We start from the raw sequence: 22668 nt of genomic DNA on the forward strand, positions 1-22668 counted from the left end.
TGCGAAAGAAATGTTTATTGGATGAATCCTTAAAACATGCTCCTACTTTTTTCCTCTTAAAATCCACTGAAATGAAACAAGTTTTGGCCTTTGAATTGTAAATGCACACAACACCTGTTTCTGATTTACATAGGTCTTGGAGGAAATAGTCTGATATGCTAACAAGGAGGTTTAGAGAAAGACTAGCCAGGAATGGAACTTCAAGGTATTATGATAGCTAATATCAGCTTCAATCATAGCAAAGTCTCATAGTCTCATTAGTGGGAAAAGGTCTGCACTTTGTCAAACAGTGTAAAGAGAGAAAACCAGAATGGGATCCTTTGGATAAGCTCATTTCCATTTCCTAATTACCCAGGGACAACTTCTGAGTTCATGCACTCTTTGTGCTCTTTCCTGGTCTTTCTTTCACCTCATCTTGGTGCTGACGATTCGGGCTTCCAGAGCTTATGAGTATATTGATCCAAGGGTAGGAAGAGGAAATGAAAGGAGACCAGAAAATTGGACCAGTGAAATTCTTATCAGTTCACAGGACTTTTTTTTTTAATTTTAAGAATGACAGATGCATTACATTTTATTATTGAAGAAAATGAAGTTCAAAGTTGTTTAGTTTCCTATACAGTGATGTTAAATAATTTGGTGTAATGCTGTAGCCCAAGCTTTCTGTATCTCCTTTTTTGTAGGGATAACTGACCACTGGCTACTTGATGTAGCCAATCATGAAATATGAATAATCCCACAACTGTTTTTTAATGTTTATTTACTTTTTCTTTTGAGAGAGAGAGAGAGAGAGAGAGAGAGAGCAAGCAGGGGAGAGGCAGAGGAATATAGGAATTATATATTCCTATATATATATTCCTATATATATATTCCTATATATATATTCCTATATATATATTCCTATATATATATTCCTATATATATATTCCTATATATATATTCCTATATATATATTCCTATATATATATTCCTATATATATATTCCTATATATATATTCCTATATATATATTCCTATATATATATTCCTATATATATATTCCTATATATATATTCCTATATATATATGGGCCATATATATTCTTATATATATATATATATATATAGGAATATAGGAATTATAGGAATATAGGAATATAGGAATTATATATTCCTATATATACATTCCTATATATATATATATTCCTATATATTCCTATATATATTCCTATATATATATATATATTTTCTTATATATATATGGGCCATATATATTCTTATATATATATATATAGGAATATAGGAATTATAGGAATATAGGAATATAGGAATTATATATTCCTATATATACATTCCTATATATATATATATTCCTATATATATATTCATATATATATATATATTTTCTTATATATATGGGCCATATATATTCTTTTATATATATATATATATTCCTATATATGTGTGTGTGTGTATGTATATATACTTCCTATATATAAATTATATATCTTTGTATATAAACACATATCATAACAAATTTAGGCCAGTTTTAGAGTAGCTTAGGGAATTCTGAGTGGTATTACCCTAAGAGAGTGTAATTGTACATACTATTGGCAATAATATCAACTACCATTATTGAGTTTATTACGTGCTGGACATTATGCTTATCACTTTTGGTGGTTTACTCTTTCACAAAATGCCTGGGAGGGGTGCTATTATTATTTCTATTTAGCAGAAGAGGAAATCATTTTAGAGAAAGCTTACAACTTCTAAGAGGCAGGGCTAAAATTCAAACCCAAGTTCTTCAGGACTTCACTCACTGGCCCCTCAGCCAAAACTACAATATCAGTACCTTATCATTATAATTCCTTCTCACATTGACAGTTCTCAGAGATGATGAAAGTGACATCTAAATGAAACACATAATGAGAAAGTGACTTCTAGATCTTTGAAATTGTGACCAGCACATCCTAGATGGTTTCAACCAGTATTCACATTTACAAAACATGCTCTCTTCTAAGTTAAATACAGACAATCATTGTCATTCTGACAACTACCCTCCACCCCTGTTTCTCTAGATAAATGACAGGAAGGTTCTGCATAAAGGGATTGATAATATCTGTTCTAAAATGACATTATCTCTTTCAACCAAACTAATTTTGCCCATCAGTCTGAGAGATCTGGATGGTGTCCTGAGACAGCTAGCCATAACAAGCAACCTTACAGAATATCAAATTTAGTGTTTGCCATGATTAAGTGGATGTAAGGAAACAAAAAAATTTCTGGCCACCAGAAAGGGTGTGGTGACTAATCCTATTCTTTACAATATTTAAATATCCAACTGCTATCAGGATCAAAATCAGAAACAACGTCTTTAGGGCCACAGCTTGCCAGAATTAGGAAATATGTTAAATGCTAATGTCACAGACAAAAACAAATCCTGTACCGTTAATATTTTGTGTGGGATTAAAATTCTCACCACCTTATTGCTACAGATGGTATAAGAGTCACCTCCCCAACTAAATAAATAACACACATAGCATATAATGTAATGAAATGTGCAAAAGAATGCTTCCAGTTATGTATCTAAAAGACACTCTTGGCTGACAATGTAATGATGTATCGAGTTATGAGCTCTCTTAGAAAACTGTTTCCTACTGTTGGCAAACAAAGAAGGATGCTCTTGTGTTGTTGTTAATGTGAGAGAGCAGGCAGGTTATGGCATCCTTTTGCACAGCAATACCTTGGTGGTGCAGAAGTTATAAAGACACAGAAATGTTTCAATATCAGGTCTAACTGATGGAAAAAGACTACAAAACTCTGGTCTTTAAGATGAGATTCCATGTCTAGTACTGGACATCCAGAAGATCAGTTAATTTCTTTTGAAAGATGACTCTAGATTTTGTTTTTGTTTGGAATAGAAGACTCAGGAGCGCTTAAGCCAGGGTTACCGCATGAGAAGCTAAATGTATTTTAGCGGACAAATTATATTTGAAAACTAGTTATATCTATATTGCAGGGTGATATTTCTTTATTCACATTTTTCTGTTTTTAACGTTTTTTACTTTTCAATTTTCTACTGCACACATTCGCTAAGCCTATTTAGTAATGTAATCAGAGCGATTTTCTGGTAGCCTAATTCAATAGATACCAACATGTAAAAAGATACAAATGAACTACAGGTGAATGTATATTTTCAAGTGTGTACATATAAACTTTAGACATCACAGCACAGCATGACACTGAAAATGAGCCAACTCTACCTTGCATTCTGGACAACCATGACTTGACTGCATTGATTCCAAGAGCAAGAGTGAAGGATATAACAGGCAAGTCGGAAAGACAGGAAGAAAAAAAGTTAGGAAGAGAAACAAAGAAGAAAATACGAGAATAATAACCAGAGGACCTATACCAGAACATATAAATAACATGAAGCAGAAAACAATCTCAGAGCTACAGTGAAAATAATACCTCCTAAATGTAAAAAATCCCAAGGCCTTGGATGCTGTAATAATTAGGAGTAATTTAATAAAAGGTTTACGAGTTGAATAGGGCAGCTGATTAGCTGCTTTTGGGGAGGAACCCACCCAGCAGGCTTGTTTTGTCTGACAAAATACTGGAGATGGCTTGAGATGGGGAGTTCACTCTGTATACTGGAATCCCCTGTTACTCACCCCAGAATGACTGACATATTCATATTACCTGTCTGCCCTTTCTGGTTACTCAAGTTTGCAATAGTCTAATTGAAACATATCATGTAATAAATAAAAGACAGGCACTCTCATATAGCATAAAAGGTGACACTCTCCAGGATACTATTAGAGAAGATAGAAAGTAAAAGACACTGCTTTATTTTCATACATTCATTAGCAAATGCCAATTAAAAATACACCCTAGGCAGTGATTTCTTCTTGCCCCATAATATTGTCATTAAATAACACTGAAGGTCTAATGACCCAATCAAAGGCAGAATGAAGTTATCAGTTTGTTGTTATGCTCACATGAAAAAAAGCAGCCAAATTACAGCTGTAACTAATTATGATATAAATGAACATAAAATAAAAACTCTCCTTTCCTCTGCTATATGGCTAGCTGGTGATCCTTATAAATAAATAAAATGCAATGATTTAAAAATAGAACCACAACACCAGCAATTCTAAGTTTCTAAATAAAATCAATGGGATAAAAGTAAAGGCTGCATCCATAATTAGATATAGTACCTAGAAATTTTCAAATTATTTTCTGAGTGTTATCTACATTTGATTTCCTAGCAAAACTATTCACTGGCTCCCTGCTCACCTTGGCTCTGTCAATGTCAACAAGAAAAAAATTAATCTCAAAAGAACTGGTGATCTGCCCGTGGTGATATAATTAGTCAACAACCAGCAGATTCAAAGGTAACGTATTAACTCTAACTTGGATCCTGTTCAAACAAACCAACTATAGTCATACAACATGTGTTGGTTGTATGATTTCAATGCTTTTAAATCAGTTGAGGTTTGTTTTATGGCCTGAAACGTAGTTTCTCTTGGAGAATGTTTCATGTGCACTTGAAAAGAAGATGTATTCTGCTATTGATGGGAAGAATGTTCTATAAGTATCAATTAGGTCTTCAAACCAATTAGGAAAATATTACGAGGTAATTGGGGAAATTAGGAATTATTTAAACATTTTAAAATTACATTGGTTGTATGTAGTATTATGACTATTTCTTTACAGAAAAAAGTTGTAATAGTTGAGATCTACTTTAAAATAATCTGTATAGGGGATTGTATAAGACATGATTGGCTAGGAGATGATAATTGCTGAAACTAAGTAATGAGTATGGGATGGGTAATTACATTATTCTTTCTACTCATGTGCAACAATACAAGTTTCCCAAATAAAAGGCAATATTCAAATGTTACTCAAGTTAAATGAAAAATGAAAAAAAATAAACCAGAGCTTTCAAATTACCAGCCACGAATTCTTCTTATCATACCTCCGACTGTTGATTATTTATGGTTCCAAGATGCAAATTTGGCTAACAGAAATTGTTCAGGTAAGGTATAATGATCTGTTGAGTCCAAATTACTGTTTTGAAACCAATCTTGAGTACTGATTTATATACCAGAACATAGCAATTTGCATTTATTATGTAAAAATTAAACATCTCTAAAGAGCACTTGCTTTATATGAACAGTTTATAAATCACATGAGATTCAGAGATATTTTTCATTTATTACCTAATATTTACCATACTTAGTAAATATTTATTTACTATTCAACATGTCAAATATGACTCTTATTTTATTTTATAGTTTTTAAAACACTGATTTGAAAATACGCATATAAGTAAGGATACATTAATAAGTCACTTAATGAACATGTAATGTGCTACCTAATAATATCTTATAAAATAAAACAGTAACTTATGAGTCTTGAACGTCAGTTTAAGAAATGCAATTGGGAAGATAAGCTAAGTCTCTAAATCTGCCACAAACAATTCTTTAAATGATTTCACAGTCCATCTGATGGGTTATAGTGGTTTCTAGATTCAAAATACTGATTGTTTCATCAAGACAGATTTTCTTATGATCAAGGCTCTCCTAGAACCCATTAATGCTTAATTACAAATTTTTATTTCCATCATATCTAATAGTTAGAAATAAATAAATATGACATGTGAATAAAACTAAGGAAGATATATTTAACTCTTTAAAATTAGAGACTAGAAACACCAACACTATTTTTGAATCCATGGGATGCAATACTTAGAAGACACTGTTTCTTCACTTACCCTCTCCCAGGAAGAAGGTACACTTTAACAAAGGGGTCCGAATAACCGTTGTTGTCTCGAGGGACAAGGTTTCTTGCTTGGAGAATATGGATTATGAGATTTCCAAGATCATAGTTGATTTGAAGCTTAAAGGGACATCAAAATAGTCCATGAAGATCATTTTGATGTTATTTTTAAAAAGCTACAATACGTTATTATTCAATAACTTACCAGCATTTCTTTTTATTCTCATGAGGAGCATCAACCCTCATTTCCATTTTATTTGAAACTGAACAGACTAGTTTATGCCTAATTTAATTGAGAACTCCCAGGCACATGCTAATAACTAGTAAGTGTGCTGTTCATTCTTTCCATGGGTAAAGTTCTGGCCTGTCTAAAATTCATTTAGAAGAAAAATCATACAGTAAACGCTAGTGACATTTTTACACCAAATTTACATTCCTAGAAAAATAGTAAATGTTGTTAGCATTCATGAATACAGTGACTAGGACATTGAAAATAAATTAATTGATAAATTTATTACAAAATGTCTTCTGTATTTCACCAAATGCTTAGCAGTAGGTGGAATTGTTATTTAAAGATAGAGCTGTTAGTCTGAAATGTAAGAATATTTAAGAATGTGCAGATTTTATCTCTTCCTGTATTACCCTATATAATCTATAGCTTTTCTTTTTCTGTGCCTGCTTTTCTAATAGGGTCAGAGATTAAGATAATAAAATCTTGTTCTTTAATTTTTAAAGCTGCACAGGAAAGAAAAGGGGCTGCTTCCTAGATTAGTGAATGGCTGTTACACAACTGTCAGTGAATAGGAAAAGATGAACAATTCAAATAAATATTTGAGAAGCCCACATAATCCAAAATCATGGAATTAACTAATTTTTCTCCTTCAAAATGTAAAGATTTTTATGGCATCATTTTGAATAAGCCTCAATTTTGCTTGATGCTGTTTTGGTTTATCAAATAATAGAAAGAAAGGGCTCTGCATTTCAGAAGAAAAAGATCCATAAATAAAGATACTAACCGAATTTTTAATAATCACACGAAACAAGTATGCTAGGCTTAATGTTGAAAATGGGGTAATTTAGACAAGTCAAACTCTATTTAAAATTTGGTAATCAAAATAATTCCTAACTGTAGCATAATTTTGGTCCAGTTGTATTTCGTGGCAGAAAAAGAATCTGCAATTGCTTCTCTCAACACAGCAAAAACTTAGACTTTGACCATCCTGAAAGCTATGTGCCATAAAAGAAAGTGCCATGAAGGAAGGGGAAAAAATGGAAAGTTCAGAACTGCAGTAACTGTGGACTCTAATGGAGTACTGAAATATGGAATTATTTGGCAGTTAATTTCACGGAGACTTAAAACAGCTTCCAAACTGTAAGAAGACATTCTCCCCCATTTACTCTTTTCTTCACCAGCCTTAAAGTTCACTTTTATCTGATGAGGCACCAAAACCACTTCTTATTGAAATGAAAACCTACAGGCTACCCTAAAAAGGTGCTTTTCAAAATTTATGCTGCAGCGCCTTAGAAAAATCTTAGGGCTGCTCAGATGTTGCTTCTGAGACAGACTGAGATGTCCCCAGGAACCCTCCACCAGAGCCACTCCAATGCTGGTAGACTTGGGTGTCCATGAAAGCTTCCATCTGCAAAAAGGTTTTGCTACAAGAAAATAAATAAATAAAACGGAAGTCACGGTCACGAGAAAATATTGAAAAAGAAATGAAAAGAGCCTGTGAGTTAAGAAGGAATATTATTAAATTTCCACTAGAGAATTAAGGATTACTGCTCAAGAGAAAGGAAAATAAAAGAAGAACAGACAATAACAAGCCATAAAAGAAACACAGCAAGTGCTGGTCCATGGGCAAGAGAGGAAAGAAAAAAAAAAAAAAGGCAAGAGAGAACAAGCTATGAATCAGAAACTCAGAAAATCTAGCATTTTGTCTGCTTGTGAAATAAGGAAAGATCAGGTTGGGTTTTCTGAAAAAAGGAAACAGTTGGGGTGCCTGGGTGGTTCAGTTGGTAAGCGTCCGACTTCAGTTCAGGTCATGTTCTTGGGGTTCGTGGGTTCGAGCCCCGCGTCGGGCTCTGTGCTGACAGCTCAGAGCCTGGATCCTGCTTCATATTCTGTGTCTCCCTCTCTCTCTACTCCTCCCCTACTCACACTCTGTCTCTCTCTCAAAAATAAATAAACATTAAAAAAAAAAAAAAAAGAAAAAGAAAAGAGGAAATAGCGAGACTGCAAGATGTGCAGCACAGAGGTGACCAGGCCCGCGCTGCTGGGTCTTGCCCAGCAAGGTGCCTGCATTCTGCACCTCTTTCCATGCCATTCTCACCCTCCACTTTTGCTTTCATCAGTGGGAGCCTAGATGATCATTGCATTGATTTCTTTGTCTTTGTGTCCTCCCTTTATAAGCTTTCCTTACACAGGCCATTGATGTATGAAATCTTACTATATATCCCTTTTAATTAGTCTCCCTTATCCAACATATTTACCGATTGCCCTACTGCAGTGGCTAACAAGAACCCCCAGCTTGTGTGCAAGGTTCTTTTTAATTTGGTTTCAACTTATCTGTACAGGAGCATTTCATTGCAGAAAAGCCGATGTCTGCCTTTTATTATTTCTGCCAGCAGAACCTTTCCTTGAAGCATTGCTTCTTCCAGGAACACACTCCCCCTTTCTCTGGGCTGATCCACAAATTAGTTCAAGTCTGTTGTCCTTTGTGAAGTCTTTCATGAAAATCTCCTCTAGAATATGTTGGAGACGCAGCTAAGACTTACTGTGCTCTTCCCCTTGTCTAAAACTTACTGTCTTCAAATATTCTTATTTTACATTGTGTCACTTTTTTCTACTTGATTTTTCTTATCTATCCAGGATTACTTTTTGGTATTATCGAAAGTACATTTTTTAAAACATTTTTGACGATGACCCACAGTGAGAAATATGGGTTATGATACAATACACACACAGAAACACACACGTATAGAACTAAAAAAGATAGTGATTTACACTATTTTTCTTCTGTTTTCCTAGTCAAAATCCCCTACGTTGATTTTACAGATTACAAATTGGTTATGACCCCTGGCATGAAAAACACTACTGTAGGAAAATTGTTTAGCAATTATGTAACAATTGTTGGTAGGAGGAAGAAAAGAGGATAGCATTAGACTCATGAAACTCTTAAAGAGGAATCTACACATTTCCAGAACAATCTGTCCTGTTTGAAACACATTCAACAAGTATAAACTGAGACATAAAACTTACTGATTCTGCTAAGGCATCATGCAGATTTCAAATTATAGAATTCTATACATATAATTAGATTTTATAAACTGTATATTGTACTAAGATATTGTTCTATAATATTGTATTCTTCCTGTATGTGTTACATGCACATATAAAACAGGAAAAGTTCTAACAGTGTTTGCGATTTCAATAGACCAGTGAGGGGAGAAGAAACAGCCGAAGAAGATGGTATAATGATGATTTTTAAAAAAAATTCTCCTACCTGAATTTCCCCTGTAATTGGATGAGAGACAACCTTGGCTGCATCAGTAGGCTGCAATAATAAGAACATATATTAATGGATAAACCCCTCATAAAATTTACCATTTCAACTTCCTTGTGAAATTAATTTCTATTTGGTCAGAGCACACTGTCTGGAAAATGTATTTCATCCATTTGGCGGCTTCAGATTATGGTATCTACTTACACGTCACAACGTGTGTTTGATTTTACAGATACATAAATCTAGTTTTCATTTTGTTCAGCCTGTTTTGAAGTTATAATTTTATACCTGTAGGGCTGTATTTCCAATTACTCAATGAAATGAATACTTTGGCTTAAAGCACTCGATTTAAATATTTTACAGGTTTTAGCGATCTTTCGCGAAACGACAAAGACACTGTTTCTAGACAGTGACCGCCTAGGAGCACAGACGTCACAGAAGCCCGTTCTTGCTGGCCTTCGATGGGTGTAAACCCCACTCTGCTCCCTTCTGGAGTGAAGCACCCAGGCAATCACTTCTTAATATTTCACATTCCTTAATTACAGTTCTACCCTATTCCAAGCAAGTTCTCACTTCCTTAAGAAGTTCCTTATGTCAGTAAAGCCTTAAAACAGTTAGGAATGTGATGTGATAAACTGGTTCAGAATGCTAACAAAAATGACTGATTGCTGACTTGTTATATTTCAATGCAGAATTTGTACAAAAGGAGAGATGATGTTCTGGACTCCAGGTCTACAACAGAATTTCAGGCAACATGGCATCAACACAGGGAGATACTTACTAAAACGGAGGCCAGCCTGCTACGCTCAAAGTAAAGCCCTGTCTGCCTACATGTACATAATATTGGCTTTGTTTTAATAATTAACCTGAAAAGGAAAGATCCATAATATTTAGGTGGATATGCTTGTTGTCACCTTTTCCTTTATATTTTTATCTTGGAAATGAGAGCAATCCAAAGAAGACAGCTATACTCCAGGTCTTGTGTTATGAAATAACTAAGGAATGAAAATGTAATCTTTGGTAAAATTACAGAGTTGAGGTTAAATTTTCCAGGCCATGTATCCTTTATTTAGTTCAGCTCATTATTAAGAATGTCCATTCGTTAGGGGCGCCTGGGTGGCTAGGTCTATTAAGCATCTGAGTCTTGATTTCAGTTCAGGTCATGGTCTCAGAGTTCATGGGTTCGAGCCCTGCATCCGGCTCTGTGCTGATAGGGCAGAGTCTGCTTGGCATTCTCTTTCTCTCTCTCTGCCCCTCCTCCCACTTGTTCTCGCTCTCTATTTCCCTCTCTCAAAAATAAAACATTAAAAAATGTCCATTCATTAATACTGAAACCATGTTCTGGCTGCAAAAGATAACCTACCAGTTAGTGACCAATTATATTTACTTAAAAATTATTTTACTGTTTAAATTTAAAGAAAAGCAAACTGAATCTAGAAAAAGAAGGACAAAGAAGTTTCTAGAACTATTTCTATCTTGATTAAAAGACAGGGGTTTTCCTAAGATCAGTTTCCTTTGCATTCCAATGAGGAAAACTGGAGAATAACTGACATAAAAAGTAAAAACACAAGCCAAAAAGCAAAACAAACAAACAAAAAAACCCTCACAGAACACAAAGCTAAGTGATTACTGGTAACTTATTTTGATTTCTTTTTGACAATTGTAGATCATTTGACATGTAATCATGCAATATCACTAAATTCAGGGTTGAGTAGAAACTTATGGACCATTTTTAATTGTTCTGGGGTGTGGCAGTAAAATCAAAAGGGTGTGGAGGGATATTTTAAATTATGGAAGGAAAGAGATCAGTATCTATGGGATACGGAGCAAACTACCAGCTCCAGGTAGTGACATTTCCAGATTAGAGCTAGCTACTTTCCTTTAAAGGATGCCATATCTTTCTGAGGCTGTTTTTAATGATTACAGTGATAAAAAATGTTCTTCATGGAAATCAGTGATACAAGTGTGGAACAGGCAATCACTTTGGTAGTGTGCAGTCTGATTTCACGGTTTGAATAGTTGTACAATGTCCATGAGCTGCACAATACCCTAAAGATGTGTAATGAAACAAATGCATTATTTTTATTTCATTTTATATATATTATTTTTTCCAATGGCTACTCAGATATTAGGACATAAACACGAATTAAGTATATAATAAATAAAACTGTTTTAGGTATATCTTTGGGCATAAGAGACCCATGAAAAAAACTAGTGAGATGTTAAGGGCGCTCTGACCAGTAAGGTTTGGGAGATCAATGACCTATTTCATAAGAACATTTAAAACTAATGAGTACTTTATTTTATTCATTTATTTTAATTTTTTTTAATGTTTACTTATTTTTGAGACAGAGAGAGACAGAGCATGAACAGGGGAGGGGCAGAGAGAGAGGGAGACACAGAATCAGAAGCAGGCTCCAGGCTCTGAGCTGTCAGCACAGAGCCTGACATGGGGCTCAAACCCATCGTCCACGAGATCATGACCTGAGCTGAAGTCGGACGCTCAACTGACTGAGCCACCCAGGTGCCCCAAAACTAAGGAGTACTTTAATTGAATCATTTGTTTATAACATGACTTTCAAGAAAGCATTCAAACTTCAAAGATAAACTGAAGAAGGTTTGATTAAAATGTCAGACACAAAACAGCTTGAGGTGATAAAATAAAAATTTTGGAGATAAAAATTCATAGTGAAATAGCTTAAGCAAAATAACAATTTGATAAAGTCATATACATAGCTTATATAACAAACATATATTTAAATAATTTAGATGCATATTTTACTTACATTTACTCAGAAGAAACCATTTGGAGCATTATTACCAATTAATAATTACTTATGAATAATCATTTAGAATATTTACTAGACGGTGTTCTAAATATCTAAGTATATAATTATGCCAACTATATTTAAATATTTAGTCTTAATACATTTCTTACACTAATATTTTATAATTTAATACCTAGTCTCATACCTAATGAAAACACAAAAAAGTTAAAACTATAATTCTGTAAATATTCTGAAGAATATATGACAAGTGCCAGTGATGACTTAGTTCACAATATTTACTTATTTATTTTATTATTGTTCTGTGTAAGCCCCTCCACTATGTGCTTAAAAAGCATAAAAAAAAAAAAGAAGTGGTTTTTGGTTCTTAAGGAACTTGCAGCCTAATTGGGAGGATAAAATAAGAAAACTAGTAGCTACAATCAAGATACAAAATGCATACATAAAGATACATACATAAAGTATGGGGCACTTCGGAGGGAGGAGAAAAGGAAGAATGGATATCTTCTGATTTTAAGGCAGGATTGGAATATGGATAGATTTCATGGATGAAGGCTTCCTGTTGCTCTTATTTCATTGGACACTGAGGAGCTATCCAAAAAAAGGTCTGTGGAAAGTAGGAATGAGCTGGCAACTCTAATATACAGAGTATTTGTTAGCAAGGTAATTGTAAAGACTGAACGTTATGCTTACTGTGATAATCTCCCAAGGAAAAGCCCTTTTAGACTGAGTAGGATAGGGTCCTAGGCACAGGTGAGGCTGTCAAGATTCTAGGTAGCAGGGATACATTTTAAACAGGTTAGTGACCCAATCAGGTCACTGTGCCACAGATCAGCTGGAGGGTAGTTTGAGAATGAAGAGAGAACGGTGAGTGGAGTTGCAAGTAATGAGTGCAATAATGTTGGAAAAAGAAATAATGCTTTGCTAAAGAAAACTGGTGGGTTCAGAGAAGGCAGAAACTTACTAGAGACTTAATAGAAAATCAGAATTCTGAGGATTAAGATTCAGTGACTAATCAGACATTGTGAATGAAGAGAAAAGAAGAGAAAATGAAGGTCTCAAATTTTTACTTAATTTCCTGGGAGGATGGTGATGTCAGGTGCTGAAAAAAAAATTAGGATGAGAAACTTGTAGAACTATAATGTCCTCAGTGTGGAAACTTTGCAAGCCGACTTTCTCATTTCTTGTGTCCTACCTGGAGATACTGAGATAGGAATGAGAAATATCGGTCTGTAACTAAGAAGACAGGGAGCCTCCATGAGGTAATTCTTGAAAACTAACACCTAACTGTATGTGATAAATTATAATTGTGTTAAAATTTGTATTGAAATTGAATCTAACCATTCTTGAAATTGTTCTTTGTGAAGCCTTGCTATATTTATTTTGGGACACACCGTCCTGTGATGCAATGATTAAGATCATCCTACCTTTGTTGTTTCTTTCTGAATAAAAGGGATTTGGGGGGACATCTGCTGTGTTTTTATATTTGGTGAAACAAACTTTGTTTTCTGAAGTCCAGTCAGTTTACCCAAGCATAGCCTGTCCCTCCCAGGCATCTTACCAAGTAAAGAGAAATCTTCATTTATGTTTAAATAAAAGAAAACTTTGTCAAACATATTTTTAACCATAATAAGAATTTCTTCATTATGAATGAAATCTATGAGGGAAAAGTTACAAACTGTCTACATTTTCATCCACTTTTCTAAGGTTCAAAACCTTAGAACCTTAGAATTCTATGGTTTTTTTTAATTCACTAGTATCTTGGAAATTATAATGTTAGAAACATTTATTACAAATGAAGACTTGCAAAAAGGGAAAATTTATTAGTATGGAAATAGGGATACAATTCAAAATGGCAATTCTATATTACTGGTTTTGTTTATTTCTTATTGTCCTAAATTCTCTTTATCTCTGTGTCCTTTTTACCTTTTATTTAGATTATCAAACCCAATTTAATGTGTAACTTATTTCCAAAAAGATGCAAAGCTAATGTTTCATACACAAAGAGGCTCAAATTGATGCAACCACTATACAGAAAAAGAACCAGGAAACAGGGAGCATTAGACACACTTTTCAAGTTCCTCATAATAATAACTGCTAAAATATTTTAAGAAATATAAAAACACATCATCTTCATGAACATTTTGCTTGGTCATATATTCAGAAATGGCAATTTTTTGAACCAAGAGATCATTAGGAAATGAAAAATCACAAGAAAACGATATCGTCTTTCCTTTGTCCTCGTCTGAATAAGGAGCTAGAAAACAAGTAACTTAGAGGTCATACTGAACAATTCTCACCTTGCTGCTGCCGTGTTTCTTTTTGCTCACTGAGGGTGACCCCGGTTGCCCAGGGCTGGGGACGGAACTGGATCCTGCTGATGTTGGACCTGAATGAACGTGAGATCCTTTCTCAACAACGGACGACAGAACCAGTGGTGACTGCTGTAATGAGACCTTCTGGAGCTCTGCTGCCAACTGCTTAGGATCAACCCCTGGGGATTTTGCTTTCTCCACTACAACAAAAAGAAATGGCTATGTATTTCTCAGGTTCATAGGCACTTAACACCATGGAACTTACTTGGGTTCTAGGTGACAAGGTAACGTACATTCACAGATGTATGAAAATTTCTACAAGCCACGGTCTGTTCTTTAGTGCAGTAACCCAGACTCTTAGAATGCTAGCTGCAGCATAGAAAATTTTCAATAAATATTTGTTAAACGAAGAAACAAGTGATCATGCTACAATTAATGAAACAAGTGTTCATGCTACAGCTGATCAACATTTATAAGACTATAGTTGTTTGCTAATACAGTTAAATCTATTTCATCATGTACTTATGAAATTAAATGTTGATTTTTTTTATTCACCATTAACAGCAATCAAAAGGTTCAAGAATAAGTGCCCCATAATCCTAGGCTAAAAGGAATCGAGTATTGTCTAAAAATAACCTAAAACTGCAAATAAATGGCTCCATGGATTCCTTTGAAGGGATGAATTTATTTTTATTTTTTATTTTATTTTTTTTTTTAATTTTTTTTTTCAACGTTTATTTATTTTTGGGACAGAGAGAGACAGAGCATGAACGGGGGAGGGGCAGAGAGAGAGGGAGACACAGAATCGGAAACAGGCTCCAGGCTCTGAGCCATCAGCCCAGAGCCCGACGCGGGGCTAGAACCCACGGACCGTGAGATCGTGACCTGGCTGAAGTCGGACACTTAACCGACTGCGCCACCCAGGCGCCCCTGAATTTATTTTTAAAGAATTCAAAATGTGAACTCACATAGCCAGAATTCTGTATGAATTTCTTTAATGGGTCTAATACACAAATACGTGTTTCCCTAGAAGGCTAAAAACGTAGCTGCAATGCTTTGGTTTTGTTTACAATTACAAAAATAAACATTGATTAGCCTAGAAGTACATTTTTGCCTACGCAGTATCTATGCTCACATCCTCATCTAGAGCTACACCTGCCTCTACAACGATGTTTCCATTTACATCGACGCCTTTACCCACAGTTGAAAGCAGATTACTTTCACCTACCAGCTTTCGGTGGCTCATGAAGCTCCAGGTGCTGGGGATTTTCAGAGTCTGATAGCATATTGAGGTCCCTAAAAATTAAAACAAAGAAATTGAGAAAGAAGTTGAGGAAACCTGAGACAAAAGTCCCTCTTTTCCAACTACCCTGAGTTTTGTTTTTTTTTTTTAGTAGGTAAATGAGAAGTGGTTAATGATATAAAGCAATTTCCAAGCATGCTCACCCTTCTAACCAAATATATACTTGCAATGCTGTTAAAAGTCAGCTGATAAAAATGATTATTTAAGGTGAAATCTTTATGGATTAAACATAAGCTCATTTTGAAATACTATACACACACAGGAAACCTAAATGGGTTTAGGCTTTCGTTTAAATGAAGCATGTTTCAATAAAAGCATGAAAGGGGACAGCTACTGACAATATCAGAAACAAAATCAGCTGAATTCTTACTATGCTTTAGATTTTGATTCTGAACACAAGAAATCTATAAAAACTTGTATTCACTTTATGTTCTAATTATTGAAAATCTTGCTGACTGGCAAAGGTTCCACCTTAACAATTTTAAATTAAAAGAGCCATGAATAGCCAAAAAAATGGAAACAAAAAGATGGGGAAAAACTCACAGTCTTACACATATTTCTGCTTCCCCACTTTGCTGACCAATGATACTCTGCACTTCTTCATATGTTTTAGAAGTTAAAGGAATTCCATTCCATTCCAACACTTGCATCCCTAAAAAGACAAATTCAAGTATAAAAAAAAAAATGTGTCGTATTTCTAGTCTGGGTCCACAGGGCAGAGAAGACACACAGGGCTCTGCATTTAAAAACCAACTCAGCACACCATTTCAGAGACCATCAGTTCAAAGTTCTTTGAACAGTAATACCACAACCGCATGTAGTTTGATTTCATCATTTACCAGAACACATTAGACCTGTGTAACATAACATGCAAAATGTTGCGTCTGAAATCTATTAAACATTACCAAACACATGCATTATGTTCACACTGCTTTCAGAAAGAAAACATCATTGAATATATATTGCTCAGGCCAATCTTGTGTAGGAAAAAAAAAAAATCACAAGCAGCAATATAATTTCTCCATGGGGAACAAGTATCTAGAAGAGTATAAACTTCCATATTCCATCATGGAATGGATGGGAGAGGGGAAAAAAAGTGATTAGTAGTTTGTTTTGAGGCTCTCCTTGAGAAATTTGTACTGCTTCAAGTTTGCTCAGATAATACAGATTTCCGCGGGGTATGTTTTTCTTTTTCTTCACTGCATGTAAGGTGTTCCTGAGTACAATCGGCAGGCATGTTACAGACAAACCGGCTTCATGGGTGGGGGAGGGGGAGGGGGAGGGGGGAAGCGGGAGGAGGGGTGTGGCCTGTGTAGAAGCACACGGCCCTGTGCTCAGAAGGGCCCACGCTTGATTTAATGCTTCGCTGTTGTCATTTCGAAACTCTTAATAACGTTTCAAGAAAGAGCTCTGCGTTTTCTTTTTGCACTGGATCGCATTGATTATGTTGCTGGACTAATTACAGGGCATTTCGTGTTTCCTATCTAGAAAGATAATTTTCGCTTAAAAAAAGTAGTAACATCATACTTCAACATTTTAAATTCCGTGTCTTTCATCTATTTTATATGAGCTGTCAAAATAATCTAGGGGGGCATATTTGGCAAGAATCACCTGGCTCTACTACGTAGCTATGGGAAATGGATATAAATTAGATGAGACTATCCAAAATCATAGTGCCCCCAAATTTGTGAATGCTACCAGCTTTACCTAAGAAAATATCGTCTGCCCTAACTAGGCTTTATTTAAATAAACAGAAATACTTGTTGAATAATTAGGTTTTCAATGAGCTTCAGAGAGGTCTATGTGAAAGTCCCTACTGCTCACCAGTGCCTTCCGTGGAAAATTCCAAACAGAGCTTAAGTCTTCAAAAGTTTTAATGATTTTGATATACATTGGAAAGCATATTGCCAGTTGTAAACAAGTAAGGGAAATACTTTTACTACAGTGAAACGGCAAAATAAGTCCATAAAAACGTCCACAATAACACAACAAAAATGGCTTTTCTATAACTTACTCCAAAGAAGACTTTACCTTCAGACGGGCCTTAGGTTTTAATTCAATAATCCCAGGCTGTTGTACATATAAAATGAGAAAATTACAGAAAAGACAATGATGATACCACTAAAGAAAAATTTAGCACAGCAAAAGGAAGAGCACACTGAAAAACCCACTCTTCTAAAAGTCATGATAAAGAGTATATTTATGTAGAGACCATCTTGAATTGAAACAAATTATAGTGTTATAATTGCATTGTCGCTTTTCGGCAAGAGAAGATTCTATGAAAAGAAGTAGCTGTTTAATCTTCATGCCTCTTCTCTTGATTAATTTGCTCATTTTTCACCTCTCAAAACAAAGGGGCAAATTTACAAAGCATGATTATCCAATGAAATTTAAAATGCTTCTAGTATTAAAACAGGAAAGCTAGTTAGGGTCGTTAATACAATTGCTGAGAAAAATATACAGATAACTGGAAATCTGGCCTATAATATACACATGAGGTCATAAGCTGCACCATCTGTTCTGTTCCCGTGGTATACCAGCTGAACTTCTTTTCTCTTCATTCAGTTTCCCACCAGAGCTGGTGCAGGACTGCGTTTCAAAAGATTTTGCCAGCACTTTAAACTTTTTATTCTTGGTTCCAATGGTGAGCATCAGATGCTACAGGGAATGCCATCATTTAGTAATACCTTCCTTATCCATTGCCTCTCCAACTCTCTAAAATCCTACAAGAACCATACTAAAATAACCACGTGAATATAACCAATCACTCCTTATTAATTCATAACAAGGTTCTAATAGTTGTGAGAATGGAGTATGGTATGATTTCAAATACAATGTTCTGGAAAGTGTTAAATGAAGAATCCTACAAACTATTTTAAAATGCAGGTAAAAATTTGTTGAATATGACCAGGCTATACGGAGGTTCACTAAAGTAGTATTTTATCACTTAATTGACTTGAATGGAAGCATAGCCAATCTTTAAAAAAAAAAAAATTACATTTTATTTATTTTTGATAGAGAGACAGAGCACAAGTGGGGGAGGGGCAGAGACACACACACACACACACACACAGAATCTGAAGCAGGCTCCAGGCTCTGAGCTGTCAGCACAGAGCCCGACGCGGGGCTCGAACTCACAAACCGCGAGATCATGACCTGAGCTGAAGTCGGATGCTCAGCCGACTGAGACACCCAGGCGCACCAAAGCATAGCCAATCTTAAGAAAACTTTTTATTGACTTTGTTTTAGAAATAATTCCTGGAAGACAGTGTATATATGAATGGTTATATCTATTATTTAGCATTATGAGCATTTATGTTTTCTTTATTGTAAATTATATCAACATGTATGTTAATGAATTGTTCAACTTTTAGACTGTCCAGGTGATGTTTCGATTATATCCCTAGAAAGTACTTATACTAATAACTCTTAACAGGAAAACTAAGATAATTTGAATTTTTATTAAATGTGCAACAGTTCATGACAGAATTTGCTGCTCAAAATCTTACACTAAACATGTTATTAAAAACAAAAAAAAAGATAATACATTTAAAAAAATTAAAAATTAAAGAAAATCAATCAACATAAAACTTTCTCAACTATGTGTTTTTATAACTTCTGGGATTACCTAACTTTATATGCTCCTAAAACTATTATATACTATTCTTTGTAGTATAGGATTTCATGTATGTTATTTCTGTCCATATTTAATATTTAACATTACATCACAAACATCTTATGGATTACATTTATTGAGTTAACAGTTGAAATCTCAGAGGTATATCCAAATGTGTATCACACAAAACCCGATGACTTTTTTTCCCCCACAACTATTTTTTTTAGCATTTAGCATGCAGCAGGCACTCCACAGTCACTTATGTGATGATTACCACTTTATAGCTAATATTTGATGTTGCCATAAAAATTCATAAAAATGATACTCTACTAGAAAGACAACAGAAATATCTTGGCAGTTAGTAAAATTAAGATAATTCACAGAGAAAGAATTTTATTTTATTTTTCAATATATGAAATTTATTGTCAAATTTGTTTCCATACAACACCCAGTGCTCATCCCAACAGGTGCCCTCCTCAATACCCATCACCCATCCTCCCCTCCCTCCCACCCCCCATCAACCCTCAGTTTGTTCTCAGTTTTTAAGAGTACAGAGAAAGAATTTTAAAAGTGTCATAAGTATATACAAAATAGACCCCAGACTCATCAGTGATTAGAAAGTACGAATTAAAGCAATGATGAGGTACTACTTAGCTCTCATCACATTGCAAAAAGTTTAAAATCCAGAAAATGCCATGTGTTGACCAAGATGTAGGATTAGGGGACCCTGACTCCAAGGGAGATTATACTTGCTGGATGCTTGTTCAGCTTCACCCTCATTCTACATCAGATGAAAAGAAAACAACTGCGTGATTACAATGTACAAACATGTAATTATTTTAATGGGAATGGATAAGTGCATCCCTCTGGAGGGCAATGTGGCAGAACATCATTAAATTATACACATGTACACTCTGTGACCCAGAAATCTTCTTGTGTGTCTATTTGTAGGAGGGGGCAGTATCAGGAGAAATGGACAATGAGAGCACAGTAAATGCTCAAGATGGAAACCCTTGGCAGAGGGTGCAGGAAAAAGGCCGTAACAGGCATTAACACCAAAAGGTGGATCCATCTTAAAGCCATTTGCCAAGTAAAAGCAAGTGAGAAACAGGATCTGGTCTATAGGGCGATGATGCTTTATTTACATTAAAATGACATTTGTACCAATTAACATTATATATTTTACAAAGATGTCAGAAGTATCAGAAATTATAATAGTTGCTCGTGAACAGAAGAAGGGAATGGAAAAAGAAAATGAGATGAAAGAAAATGAATGAGTTAATAAATGAACAAACACAAAACCACACACACACTCATATACGGGACACTTACATGAACCAGTGAGGCCGGTGTGCTATGGAATGAGAATTAATACCACTGGGGTAACAGAACAGAACAAAATAAAACCAAAACCTAATTTAAAACTACATGTATATGATAAATTAATCAAAATTGATTGCTTTGTACATTTTCTCCACTGATATTATTAACCATGACTATAGATTAATTTCTTAAATCTGAACATTTGCTCTCAAAAATCCTTTATAAACTAGCAACAGCAGCAAAAACTCAGCTGAAATGTTTGTTGGCCCTGGCTTTCTAAATGGTAAACAAATCCTGCAAGTTGAGCTCCCGGGGTCCTATATATTGTCCACATGAGCTATACTAATTATTCATTCATCTTCAAGTTAGGCAGTATTAATACACAGAAACAGAGATACAGAGAAATAAATAGATAGATGTATTTTATTCTTTTATAAAGTTACTTTTTAAATATTTTACAACTTTAACCACTTTATACATTAACATGAAGGGAAAGAAAGAAAAAAAAAGGTGGAAGAGAGGAAACTCAGGAAGGAAAAATAGAGTAGATGAAGGGTTTCTTTGGTAAAGAGAAAAAAGGGAAAAAATAGTATTTGAATGGAGTTCTGCTTATTTACAGAACAAAGGACACTGTCTCCACTATGATAAGACATTAAAAACCCAGATGTATTTTCCTGTGAAAAGTCATCTACATGCATAAATCTTCAGGTTACAAAGTATCTTCTTGAATAGCTAATCTCATAATAATGTTGCCATTTTTGTCATTGACAAAACTCTTGTAACACATGGTTTCATCATAACTTAAAAGAGAGCCTCAGTACATAAAATGTATAAACATGGGGCTACTTTCATGGAAGCAATCTCTATCTGCCTGTTTTACCCCTCCTCACTCTCCAGTCCCCATTCTAGAAGTATCCTTAGATGCTTGTAGGGACCTTGTTTCTCTGGTCTACCTGAATGAGTTGAGTTTAAAATGACCTCGTGGCTTGAAGAAGGCTTTGGGACAATTTCCATTAATGAGGACATTGCTACATTAAAAGAAAGAGCTACATTAAAAGAAACATGATCTGAATTTTATTTTATTGAGAATGTAGTCTGAGTTTCTAAAAAAGACTACAATAAAATTTTGCATTTTTAAAAAGTCATAATTTAATAATGCTTTCAAATGCAACAAAGTGTGTGTGTTTGATACTTAGCATGAACAAATTAAAATCTTCCCATGTTTTAATATGTATTATTCTCAGAAACAATGTGTTTTGTAAACACATCAAAAATGTGTTTTGTAAACCAACATGTTGCTGGTAGTTGACCATTGATATCTTCTGTTCTCCATAATCAAATTTGGAAATCTCCAAACACAATAGGAAGGCTGTGACCTTCAGAAAACTGGTTAATTCGCCATATTGGCTTCCTTCAGGGAGATTATGTTGCTAGATCACTGTTTTAATTTACTCATACTCTATGAAGGGGAAAATACTTTGTGGCACAATGAAAAACAAATGAACAACAACAACAACAAAACCCCTGCTTGTTTACAATTTATGAAAATGTAATTTTTGAGCTGGAGCTTTATATGAAGATTTTTCTTTTAAAGATTTTTTTCTGTCAGCGCAGAACCCCACTCTGGTGCTGGATCTCACGAAACATAAGATCATGACCTGAGCTGAAACCAAAAGTTGGACACTTAACTGACTGAGCTGCCCAGGCACCCCTGTATGTGGAGATTTTAACAAACATTTTGGATCCTGAAATTTCCACATTGTTTTTCATTATTTGTCCTTATTTACAACTTTTCCCTCTATATACGTTAAGACTTTAAAGCACAGCAATCATGTCATCTAATTTTTCTCTTCTGCATTCCCCACATTTCCTCTCACTGCCCATTGTGGCTGTTCTCAGTTTCTTAAAAAAAATTTTTTTTAACATTTATTTATTTTTTGAGAGACAGAGCATGAGCAGAGGAGGGGCAGAGAGAGAGAGGGAGTCACAGAATCCACAGCAGGCTCTAAGCTCTGAGCTGTCAGCACAGAGCCTGATGCGGGGCTCGAACTCATGAGCCGCGAG

The 22668-nt window shown here is 34.8% G+C and overlaps 1 protein-coding gene across 1 annotated transcript in view; it reads right to left on the minus strand.

Moving 5' to 3' along the window:
* Positions 1-22668, minus strand: part of PCLO (piccolo presynaptic cytomatrix protein) — a 411980-nt gene that overhangs the window by 73318 nt on the left and 315994 nt on the right. Inside the window, exons 11-16 of the mRNA XM_047096771.1 lie at positions 16209-16317; positions 15591-15658; positions 14348-14562; positions 9262-9312; positions 5754-5878; positions 3238-3264 (exon numbers count right to left, since the gene is read on the minus strand). Of these exons, the coding sequence (XP_046952727.1) occupies positions 3238-3264; positions 5754-5878; positions 9262-9312; positions 14348-14562; positions 15591-15658; positions 16209-16317 (595 nt within the window). The remainder of the gene's footprint in view (positions 1-3237; positions 3265-5753; positions 5879-9261; positions 9313-14347; positions 14563-15590; positions 15659-16208; positions 16318-22668) is intronic.

Source organism: Lynx rufus, unplaced genomic scaffold (genome assembly GCF_022079265.1).
Source record: "Lynx rufus isolate CCGP_SWC_20201006 ecotype Redwood Valley unplaced genomic scaffold, mLynRuf1.p SCAF_4, whole genome shotgun sequence".
Taxonomy (NCBI): Eukaryota; Metazoa; Chordata; class Mammalia; order Carnivora; family Felidae; genus Lynx; species Lynx rufus.